Consider the following 12559-nt stretch of genomic DNA (forward strand, 5'->3'; position numbering starts at 1 on the left):
TGAGAAGGAAAGAAAACATGAAAGAGTTCACTGCGTGGCCCTACCATTTGTAAAACAGCACGCCCCTCTGTTGTCATCCCTACAAGAAGAAAGGTGTTTTGCACGTTTTACAATCACCTAACTGCTCATCACCCTAGTTACAGTGTTTAACCGCAAAACCAAAACAGACAGGGCACCTTAAGGACTCCCGATGCAGCCACCCAGAGCTGGCATGGGACAAATTTGCCAGACTGGGTTGTGGGATGCTGGGAGCAGGGAGCAGGTAGAAAGTGTCAGTCATCCCGCTGGCGGGACCTCAGCCCTCGCCAATCAAGAAGTCACCTTCTCAGCCAGGGCTCAGGATTGAAAAACGCTCCTTCCCTGAGGAAAACACAGAACCGCTGGTATCAGGTTTTCCCCCTTCTTAGCAATTTCAAATATAACTAAACCTCCCAGGTCACCAAGGAAACCAGACCTATCTCAGTAACCTGATTTCACCTATATAATATGGCTTAGCTGTGGGGCTAGAAACAGAGTCAGCAATTTCCTCCCACAACGTGACAACCCACGTATAAGAAGACTAGAAAATCGAGGACATTTCTGCAAAATAAATAAGAACATAAACATCCAAACTGGTCATCCTGGGAGTCTCTCTACTTTTCACAAAGATGCCTCTGCTACCCAGCTCCTGTTTGAAATTGTCTCCAGAACAGGCATATAGGAAAAAAATCAATCTTATAATTTTATGGTCCTCATTGAAGAAAATCAGACAACTGTATGGCTTTGACCCACTGCGGTTTCATTTTATTTCATTTTATTTTATTTATTTATTTTGAGACAGAGTCTCATACTGTCGTCAGGCTGGAGTGCAGTGGCATGATCTCGGCTCACTGCAACCTCTGCCTCCCAGGTTCAAGCGATTCCCCTGTCTTAGCCTCCTGAGTAGCTGGGATTACAGGTGCATGCCACCACACCTGGCTTATTTTATTTATTTTATTTTATTTTATTTTATTTTATTTTATTTTATTTTAGTAGAGATGGGGTTTCGCCATTTAGCCTGGCTGGTCTCAATCTCGTGACTTCGTGATCCACCTGCCTTGGCCTCCCAAAGTGCTGGGATTACAGGAACGAGCCATCAGCCAGGCCTGCAGTTTTACTTTCTAATCTCCATTGGGCTTTCAATATTGCCCTTTCATTCAGCCAATATCTATTCAATGCCTACTTTGTGCTAAGCAAAGTCTCTGTTCTCCTGGAGTTCTTATTCTAGGATTAAGCGGGCAAAGAACTTACACAAGTAGAAATGTATAAGATAGTTTCAGTTATTGCTAAATACAATAAAAAATAGAAAATAGATTAAGGGATTAGAAGTAGTGCTCCTTTAGAAGCAAGGAAGGTCTCTTTGAGTAGGTAACATTTGACCGTGGTGGTGAATTATGGGAAAGATCCCACCAGAACTTCACAAGCAGAAGGAAAGTCAGTGCAAAAGTCCTGAGGCAGGAACTAGCCTGGAGGAAACCAAAGGCAGCCAGAGGGGCCGGAACACATGAACCCAGGGAAAGTGCAGAAGCGTCACACTGGGTCTCACAGAACATAGCTTGGCATTTAGATTTTATTCTTATCACTGTGAGAATTATTGGATGGTTTCAGCAGGGGAGTGGTATGATCTGATTTACGTTGTATTAAGGGTCACTCTGACTGCGGTGTGGGGAAAGGGTTAGAAGGGGCAGAAGAAAAAGCAGGAACACTTGTAAGGAAACTGTGATAGAAATTCAGGACTTGGCCCAGGGTGGTAGGAGTGGAGGTGGTGAGAAGTGGCCCGGCCCAGGAAATAGAAGCAGAACAGACATGTTGCTGATAGATGGAGAGGCGGAGTGAGGGAAGGAAAAGAATGAAGGATGACTCACGACAACACATTGACTTGTCCATCAGCCTCCCTCTGCTATCATCACAATTTTAAACCTTTTCGCTCTTTTCAAACTTCCAACTCCCATTGTTTCAACAAAGAACTCCCTGCCCTGTTTCACACACACACGCACACATAACAAAATGAAGACCCCCAAGGCCAGCAGGTGAGAACCCACTCAGCCTCCTCCCCTTCGCTCCAGGCTACACACCCTCTAGTCCCCACATCTCGGAGGATGAAGTGACCCTCTTCCTGTTGGTACCTGCCTGAGACCCTGACTTGAGGCCCTCTGCTCTCCAGCCCCTGCCATCCACAGGTCTCGCTGGCAGCTGACATTTCCCTTCTTCTTGGTAGCTCAGTCCATGAATGTGCTTAAATCTCTCCCATCTTAAGGACAAGAGAGCAAAGCTTTCTGTAGACGCTGTCCCTCTCCAGCCGCAGCGCGTGCTCCTCCCTGCCTCATCCCAGATGTCCCCAAACAGCCAGCTCCATTTCTGTCTCTGCTTCCTGCACGCCCACCATGGATTCCCTGGCCTGCTGCAGCCTGGCCATCACCTCCCCTCCCCTCTCTTGAAATTCTTCCGCTAACGTCAGTAACCAAATTCACTGGGCTCCTTTTCAGCCTTTATTTTCTGCAGTCTTACCTACCTTTGACGTTATTACTCCTTTCCTGTCAAACGTGACTCTTTGGCTTGCTTTCTTTTTTTTGAATGTTTCCCAGGCTGGTCTCGAACGCTTGGCCTCAGGCGATCCTCCTGCCTCAGCCTCCCAAAGTGGTGGGATTACAAGCATGAGCCTCCATGCCCCGCCTCCTTTGGCTCTCTGACATCACACTCTCCTGGCTTTCTTCCTGTTTCTCTCACATTCTTCTTTATTTTCTTTTCTATGTACTCTTCATCTCCTTGGCTCTCAAATGTTAATTTCCCCAGGGTTCCATCCTCAGCCCAGTTTTTTTTTTTTTTAGTTCACAATTTCACGGTGACTCATCTCATCCTCCGCTATGGCTTAACCACCACTTTGTACTAAGACTTGTAATCCTGGGTCTTTCTAGAGCATTAGAGTCATATGTGTAACTGCCAGTTGGCTATGTCCACCTGGAAGTCACATGCATCTGAAATCAAGTATGTCCATGGCTGTACCCCTCCATGTCCATCCCCCTGCTGTCCCTCCTATGATCTAAGCCTTCCCCGACTCTCCTCTTCCTCCTCATCCCCATCTCACCAGTTACCAAGTCCTGCCAAGTGTACCTAAGGACTGAAACGCTTACGCCTTCCTTTTTACCCTGTTGCCCCCCATGGCTCCAACCTCCCTAATTTCTGTCCAAGACCGTTATAATATCCTTACAACTGGCCTCCTAGCCTCCAGTCCTGCCATCTTCCAGACTGTTTCCTTGAAACCTACCTAAAATGTAAATGTGGTGATGTCATTGGAATATACAATACCCCTCTGTGCTTTCCCTCACTTAAAGGCAGGCCCAGGACCAGAACCTAAGCAAGACCAGCCTATACTTTACCACTTCTCCAACTTCTTCTCCCCCTTCTTCACCTTGCTCCCCAGGGCAAAGGTGGTGAGGACCACAGTTTAAAATTAGAACTAAAGGGAATCTGCACTCACATATATAGTAGCCATTTTTAAAAACAACTTTACTGAGTGATAATTTATATATCATCAAATTCAACCTGTTTTAAGTGGACAGTTTAATAACTTTTAGTGCATTTACCAAGTTTGCAGCCGTAGCTCTCACCTGGTTTAAGAACATTTCCGCCACTCCAGTACTGAACCACCACTCTTTTCGTGCTTTTGAAACTGCATTGAAACTGCATTGGAAATTGTCTTTTTTCTTTTTTTTTTGAGACATGGTCTTGCTCTGTGGCCCAGGTGGGGGTGCAATGGTGTAATCACAACTGACTGCAGCCTCAACCTCCCAGCCTCAAGTTATCCTCCCACCTGAGCCTCCTGAGTGGCTGGGACCACAAGCATGTGCCGCCACACCCAGCTAAATTTTTTGTATTTTTTATAGAGACATGGGGGTCTCTCGCCAAGGCTGGTATTGAACTCCTGGGCTCAAGCGATCTACCCACCTTGGCCTCTCAAAGCTCTGGGATTACAGGCGTGAGCCACTGCACCCAGCTGTACATTGTCTTTTGTGTGACTTCCTCTCAACCTGGACCACAACTTCTTAAGGACAGGGGCTGAGTTTCCCTCTTCAGTGTTGAATCAATCGCCTTGACATTCATGAAAGCCCGTGTTGCCTAACTGGCTACCAACTGAGTTTGTCAGACTTAGAGCCAGCTAACTTGTGACTATTCCTAAAAGTCAAATCCACTCTCATTGAGCATTTTCAAAACCACTTACCACAAGGTCTGCAAAAAATAAATATAGTTGTCTTTAAGATGTTCTGAATATCACTGAAGTCAGTAATAGCAGCCCACAGTGACTACTTTGCAGGGAACAGCAAATTTTTTTTAGTTATATTATTAATCTATCCCTTGCCTTGTTCCAGAAAGAATTTAAAGTAGTGGTTTAAGAATCAATTGCATGATGTAGGCTGGGTGCAGCGGCTCACATCTGTAATCCCAGCACTTTGGGAGGCCGAGGCGGGTGGTGAATCATTTGAGGCCAGGAGTTCGAGACCAGCCTGGCCAACATGGCAAAACCCTGTCTTTAGTGAAAATACAAAAATTAGCTGGGTGTGGTGGTGCACACCCGTAATCCAGCTACTCAGGAGACTGAGGCAGGAGAATTCATTGAACTCGGGAGGCAGAGGTTGCAATGAGCTGAGATGACGCCACCACACGCCAGCCTGGGTGACAGAGCAAGACACTGTCTCAAAAAAAGGATGAATTACATGATGTTAGTGACCCCTCAATAACTCAACCCATAGATAACCCATGTGTATTTAGATAATTCGCTAAGGTAACTACTTTGTGGTGGGTGGATATTGGTACCCTGGATCATCAATGAACTTGGCCAGTTACTTCCTATGGAAATCCCAGCTTTTCCTCCAGGTCCAGTGTGACTAGGGATTCCCCATTTCAGGGCATACAGATAGTGTAAGACCTAATAACTAGACACGAATCCCAAATCACATGCATTTGGCATGTATCCCTTCCTGTACTCGACTCGCCTTTAATGAACTGGCTGAGAATGAAGGCTTTAGAAACCTGTTGTGTAAACCATTCCTGCTACAGCCTAAAATATGCTAAGTGTTGGTATGCACCAAATTCTCAGTGCCTTTGCAGGTCTGTGTGCTAGCAGCAAGAGAGGAGGGCTAAACCCACCCGGAGTTATTTTGATACTGCTCCTTTCAGTGGTTGGGTGGGACCCTTTTGAGAAAACAAGAGGAAATAAACATCTATTTGGCATATTGCATGCTATTTCAGAATCTGGTAACTAGCATATAATTATATGCCATCTCAGAATTTGGCTCTATTTCTTCAAGGATTTTCATGCTGCCTAGCTTTTTTTTTTTTTTTTTTTTTGGTCAAATGTGTTTATGTAACCGGAGGCAGAATTTAGCCATTAATGTCCATTGGAAAGCTGAAGGCAAAGATTACACTTGGCATTTCAGAATAATTTTCTGTAATCTATTTAGTGTGTTCAAATTGGTTTCATTTCATGTCACTTATTCATCTTGATTCTTTCAAGTGCAAATCAGACAACTAAATATCTCAATATAAACGTGTTCAAGGACATGATAGGTGACTTTACAGCTGGTGGTGAGAGTTCAGAGTTGTCCACTCATAGAGCTGGAATGGGGATAAATCAACTTCCCTCTCCATAAGGACGGAGGTGGGGGATTCTCCTCCTGGCTTACCTTTGAGTGTTGCTCCACCCTTCACAGCCAAAACAGGAAACTAAACTAGATGGAGGGGAATACCCTGTCAAACTGTTTTTATGCCTTTGATTTCTTGACCTCGTAAAGTTAATGAACTTTAATAATGTCACCAAGGACAATTAAAACGCCAAACTCTGGGGTATGCAAGTCAGATCACAAGAACAACAGCAAAAAACAACCAACTGAAGGAAGTGGCAACTCCCACTTCCCAAAATGCGTCCTGAGATAGAGGAACAGATGCCATTCTGGATGGAGATGTAAAGTCAGGTTGTGGTTCTGATGGCTTTATATCAGCATTATGAGGCTGGGAAGTGTTCCTGGGGCACATGGCTTCTGAAGTCACATAATGACGGATGATAATGAAAGAAACAAAAGGAACTTTGAGCACAAGTGTAGACTCAGAGAGCTGTAATGCCGAAGAGAAATGGTTTCATTGTGACCCTGAAGGACTGAAGCAGGTGCTGCTCGGCTGGTTGGCTGGCTGTGGGTTAGGAAACAGGCCTCTACTTACAGGGCAGAAAAACAAGGATGCACCTCAGGACTAGACAGAAAGATTCTTTCTTCTTCTGCAGCCAACATCAGAGTCACATGCTTTGGCAAAGGCTGACTTTAGAAATATTAATAGAAGTAAACCAGGAAATGGGATTGAGAACAGCAATTAAAAGGCTATGGCAGCTGCTGGTGGTGATAGGCATGGTAGTGGTGGTGGAGGTGGCGGTGGTAATGGTGGAGAGGTGAGGTGAGTGGTGGGGGGTTGGGAGGTGACGTGGGGGTGGTTGGGGTGGTGGTGGTGGTTATGGAAGTGGTGATCGTGTTGGTGGTGGTGGTAGCGGTGGTTACGGAGATGGTGGTGGAGATGGCAGTGATGGTGGTGGTGGTGGTGATGGAGGTGGCAGTGGTAATGGTGGGGAGGTGAGATGGGTGGTGGGGGTTGGGGGTGACATGGGGGCGGTTGGGGTGGTAATAGTGGTGGATGGAGGTGGTAGTGATGGAGATGGTGGTGGGGTTGGGGTGACGTGGGGGCGGTTGGGGTGGTGATAGTGGTGGTGGTGGAGGCGGTAGTGATGGAGATGGTGATGGAAATGGTAGTGATTAAGGTGGTGGTGGGGGTGATGGCCCTGGCAGTGGTAATGGGGAGGTGAGATGGGTGGTGGGGGTTGGGGTGATGTGGAGGTGGCTGGGGTGGTGGTGGTTATGGAATTGGTGATGGAAATTGTAGTGATGGAAGGGGTGGGGATAGTAGTGATGGAGATGGTAGTGGTCATGGTGTTGGTGGTGGTAAGCACCTTTGATTGAACACTCCCCAAGGGCTAGCCGCTATTAACATATCACCAACTGTATGCCTTATTGGTATTAACATATCAACAATCTGCAGCGTCCTCTTAGAGGTGAGGAAAGCAAGAGTCAGTGGCTTTAGTCAGCTTGCCCAAGGTCACGACGGTAGAAAGTGGCAGAGCTGGGGATTGTCATATTTACCAGGATTGAGTTACAATGAGTCACGAAACCCACGTCATCCCCCACAGACGCTGATGCACATTCTGCATTTTGCTCCCACAGTGGTAGCTTCTGCACAGAAGGCGGCCCAACTGCGTACACTGTAGTCAGGGGGATGCACTGTGGGGGTGGGGGTCAACACCAGTGGAGAAGGGAAGAAAGAAGCCCTGATTCTCCAGAAGGAAGAAATTAAAAGTTACCTGAAGCCTTCAATTTCAAGACTGCCCTCGACCAGTTTTGCCACATGATCAGAGACTTATTTATAGCCATCCGAATCCTGACACGTGCAATTGAAAGGGGAGAATATTTTTAAAGTCCAGGGTAAGGGAAGCCACTGGTAGTTATGAATTACAAATCCATTCCTCTCCTGACCCACGGATTCCGTCCTCCCCTGCCCAGTCACCTTAGGGCCTACCCCGACCCCACCGACCCCGCCGTGCAAAAACAACATCAACAGCTGACAAAAAAACATTCACAATTACAAATACAAAGAAAACCAGCTGTTGGCAGGGAATAAGGCAAGGTTCTTGCTGCTTCTAGGACTGTAAGTCTGGATATTTGCTCTGCCCCTGGGTTCCTTCTCAGCAAAGCTATAACTTCGAGAGGATTGATTTTTGATTTACACAGAAGGATTGCTTGGCTCTGTCAAGATAAAAGTTTAAGTACCTGCCTTGCCGCTGATTTGCTCTCCTCTCTATAAGAAGAGGAACGAGGAACTAGAGGGAAAAAAAATTTTTTTCCAACTTTGCAAACCAATCTATTCCTCCTCCCCTTTTGGTAAAGAAATATTTAAGTCGTATGCATTCTTGGAGAGAATTTTCAAAAAACACTCAGCCCACAAGAATTCTGTTCATCCCACAAAATCTGCCTTGGTCCTGCGTGCATTTGCTAACACTGCCTCCTCCACTTTCAGCCCATCAGCATTTTCTTCTTTTGCCTTTAATACCAGTAGGTTAGGACGGCACAGACATCTGCCCCTCTAGGAAACAACGCTCCATGCAGTGCTCTTTTCAAACACAGGCTCCCATGTGAAGTCCTTGTAAAAGGAATAGAACACACACAAAAAAAAGGCACATGTTCAGCTGAGCTTCATTCATTAAGGTCTCCAGCCAACTCCTTTTAGGCTACCTCGGTTTCTCTGTGATTTGGTGTTTTTTGTTTGTTTCATTTCACTTATTTATTATGGTTACTGTCTAGTGTTCTTTGGTTTTTCTTGTTTAAATTATTAAAACAAACAGCATCCATTGTTTATTACGACTTACTGTCTACATGGCATAGTTTCTGAAAATGAGATTAACTGTGGGACAGGATGTTGTCCCTTCCCAAGCAAGCTGGAGTGAAACTGCATCTTTCTCCCCAGAATCTAGGATTCTACCTCCTGCAGGTGACCACTTGGCTGCTGTGATGAGCCCCGAGGCCAAGGTGTCACCCGCAGTTCAGACGTAAAGTGTGGTGACTAACTGTCCCAATTCCAAGGGGTAAATGTTTTCTTAGTGCCGGGTCATTTCTATTCTTAACCTTACAGCATAATGCTGGGCTTACTCATGGCGTGAAATTCTGGTAAGTCCCACTACATCACGGAAGGAGATGCTTTTTCTAACCAAGCGGGTGAAACGTGCGGAAGGAATCTTTCCTTTCTCAACCCAGCCAGGAAGGGGCAGATGTTAGGCCTAGTTTAGAAACTATTGTTGGGTCTTTACTTCTAATTCATTTTCTGCGACAGTAGATAATTTGGCCCTGGCAAGGCAAAGTTGAATTGGGTCACTGGATCTACAAGTATAGAAACACTCCAAAGATGTTTTGCCGGGCCGGGTGTGGTGGCTCATGCCTGTAACCTCAGCACTTTAGGAGGCTGAGGTGGGCGGATCACCAAAGGTCAGGAGTTCAAGTCCAGCCTGGCCAACGTGGCAAAATCCCGTCTCTACTAAAAATACAAAAATTGTCTGGGCATGGTGGTGGGCGCCGGCTGCGGCAGGAGAATCACTTGAACCCAGGAGGCAGAGGTTGCAATGAGCCAAGATCTAGCCTGGGTGACAGAGTAAGACTGTATCTCGGAAAAAAGAAAAAAAGTTTTACTATTTTGAGGTATTTAAAATAAAATCAGTTGCAATTTTCATAGTACATGATATCCTCAGGTTTGTTTAGTCCTAATACCATAGGAGAAATATTTTGGTACCAGATTTTATTTTAATTTTGTTAAGAAAAGTGGGGAATTATTTTCATTGGTAATTTTAGTTTTCTTATTTTGTACTTAGGGATTGATATTTTCCTCCAAAGCAAAAATGCAATTTGACTAAAATTATTAATTTTTGGAGACAGAATCTCACTCTGTCAGCCAGGCTGGAGTGTAGTGACATGATCTTGGCTCTCTGCAACCTCCGCCTCTCAGGTTCAAACAATTCTCATGCCTCAGCCTCCCAAGTAGCTGGGATTACAGGTGTGCACCACCACAACTAATTTTTTTTTTTTTTTTTGGGACGGAGTTTCACTCGTTACCCAGGCTGGAGTGCAATGGCACGATCTCGGCTCACTGCAGCCTCCGCCTCCTGGGTTCAGGCAATTCTCCTGCCTCAGCCTCCTGAGTAGCTAGGATTACAGGCACGCGCCACCATGCCCAGCTAATTTTTTGTATTTTTTAGTGGAGACGGGGTTTCACCATGTTGACCAGGATGGTCTCGATCTCTTGACCTCGTGATCCACCCGCCTCGGCCTCCCAAAGTGCTGGGATTACAGGCTTGAGCCACCGCGCCCGGCTTCCACCACAACTAATTTTTATGTTTTTAGTAGAAACAGGGTTTCACCATGTTAGCCAGGCTTGTCTTGAACTCCTGGCCTCAAGTGATCCACCTGCCTCAGCGTCCCAAAGTACTGGGATTACAGGCATGAGCAAATGTGCCGGCTGCAATTCAACTAAAATTAAATGCTGGATGCTGGGGGATTCAAAGATGAGAGGTTGTCCTTACTCTCATGGTTCTCAGTGATCAGCAGGAGAAACAGGCTCAAAAACACAAACAACAACCTCCAATAGGAAAAAAAATGTATAATTCAAGCTTAAATTAATACGCATTGCAACTCTGGCAATTAATTTGGCCTGGAGAAGAGAAGGCAGAGAAAATTAAAGAGAAGCAAGGCCACAGGAGCAGGTTGTTAATAGATCAGCAGGATTGGCCAAGAGAGCATCTAACAGAGGAGATTCCAAGTGCAGGGAACAGCACGTGCTCTGACATTGACAATTCTCATCCCGCAACTAGGGTGTCATCTCCAGGGTCACAGTAAAATGGAGGTGGGAAGGGGAAGGAGCCATGAAGAGCATGAGACCAGGAGAAATTCACAAGGTGTTAACAGGTGCTACCTTTGTAGAGAAGGCAACAGTTGGGTACATTCTTGACAAAATGCCTCTCACTGTGTTTATTGTTTGACTTTATTAGAGCAATGGCTAATGTGTCTGAGCCGGCGTTTTAAGCAAAGGGAAGAGTGATACCTGGTCTTTATACTTGGTAAGAGATATTTGATGAACACCTGGAGATGTGTATCATTCATTTCATGCTCCTCACCACTGGAATTAAGCATAGAGTTACCCAAGCTTGCCGTGGTCCTAACACAAGCATTTTGTTGTTGTTGTTCTCCAGGCTTGTTTGAGACGACAGGAATACAGACGAGACCCAAATGAGAAGAAACGAGATCAGTTTTGGATGCAAGAGACAAGTTTTGAGAGATCCCGGTTTTCTAGTGCGTCATCTTCCAAACAGGTATGAGAATTCTGGGAGATAGTCTCCTGCTGCTGCTGGGTGGGTGGGTGTGTGGGTGTGTGTGTGTGTGTGTGTGTGTGTGTGAATTCTGGGAGATAGTCTCCTGCTGCTGCTGGGGTGTGTGTGTGTGTGTGTGTGTGTGTGTGTGTCTGTCTGTCTGTCTGTCTTAAGAAAAAGCTGACTCAAAAAGGAGATGTAGAACCCCAGGGGCAGGGCAGGGCAAGCTAGGGGCAGGAAGGAACCCAGGGCTGGGAGCTCCCTTCCTAGACAGCACCTCTGTGGCTCCCAGCTCTGCAATCTTCACACTTCACTGTGGTTGGGCCTCACTCTTCTTTCCTGTAGATAAAGGTCCTGACACAGATGGTCTGTGAGACACCATCCAGATGAGAAACGCTGCAACTCTGTAAGAGTTGGAGGCACTGGGCCTTCTCAAGCACAGCATCATCTCTGTGGCATATGGTCTAACTTGACGCATGATTGGACCTAGTTTTTATTTCTGATGAAGGAAGACAGTAAAATGTGGTAATAACCATATCATGTAATAATTGGCAATTGTTTAAATACTTTTGCCTAGAATGATATAGCAATATGATAACAGACTATAACAATATGATCATAAAATATTTTTGCCTAGAATGATACAATAACAATATGATTATAATAATAATATGATGATGATTCATAATAGTATCATGATAATAATAATTATGTGGTTACCATTATTTCAGTGCTTGCTACCTTCCAGGCACTATGCTAAACACTTTATACATATTAGCTTATTTAATTCTCATAAATGCATGTATCTACCATATCTATCTATCTATCTATCTATCTATCCATCTTTGCCCTGTTTTACAGATGAAAAAACTGGGCCTTAGAGAAGTTACAATACTTTACCTAAGATTTCACAGGCAGTGTGTGTTAGAGATTCCATTCTAGGCAGTCTGACCCCAGAGGAGGTCCTCTGAATTGCTAAACTGTATGATCATAGTTCATGTTTAAGATCTTCTCTAAGAATTTTACTTATCCTAGGTAAGACCTCAATACCACAAGCTGTATTCAACACTGATTGTTAGCATGGTGAATTGATTTAAGATGAGTAATATGCCTTTTATGAATTCCTATTTAATATTTTATGCCTGAAATATACTCTAGAGGAGGGACTCCCTCTTTCCTATCAGTGGTGTGAATCCTGAGGTAGATCCTGAATACATGATATCAATCCAGTTCTTGTTGGGACTTCTTTTTTAATCCAGCATGTTGACACTGCGGTTATTTAATGTTCAAAGGACACCTTAAAAACATCAGTGATTGATGTTTATAGATGTAGATGTATCCCCGGGAGACAGCTATGCTCTCTATTAAGGAATATAAAATCACACAATAAAATATTTCACCGAGAATCTGCAGGTGAAAGAGACTATCTCACAATATTGGAAACACCAAGAACAGGTCACCTGGATCTTTTCTGGTTAGTCAAAGACTAAATATGCCTGCTGATTAAACTTATGGAGTGAGATTAATTCAAAATTTAAATCTAGTTTGGCTAGAACAACACATTTTTAGCATTAAGATAAATTCTCATATTTTTACACT

The 12559-nt window shown here is 44.8% G+C and overlaps 1 protein-coding gene across 2 annotated transcripts in view; it reads left to right on the forward strand.

Moving 5' to 3' along the window:
- Window positions 1-12559, forward strand: part of MARCHF10 (membrane associated ring-CH-type finger 10) — a 108578-nt gene that overhangs the window by 747 nt on the left and 95272 nt on the right. For both annotated transcript variants that reach the window (XM_032265937.1, XM_032265935.1), the window contains exon 2: window positions 10844-10963. In XM_032265937.1, the coding sequence (XP_032121828.1) occupies window positions 10844-10963 (120 nt within the window). The remainder of the gene's footprint in view (window positions 1-10843; window positions 10964-12559) is intronic.

The sequence above is a fragment of the Sapajus apella genome, unplaced genomic scaffold, assembly GCF_009761245.1.
Source record: "Sapajus apella isolate SASKATOON/1434 unplaced genomic scaffold, GSC_monkey_1.0 scaffold153, whole genome shotgun sequence".
Classification (NCBI taxonomy): domain Eukaryota; kingdom Metazoa; phylum Chordata; class Mammalia; order Primates; family Cebidae; genus Sapajus; species Sapajus apella.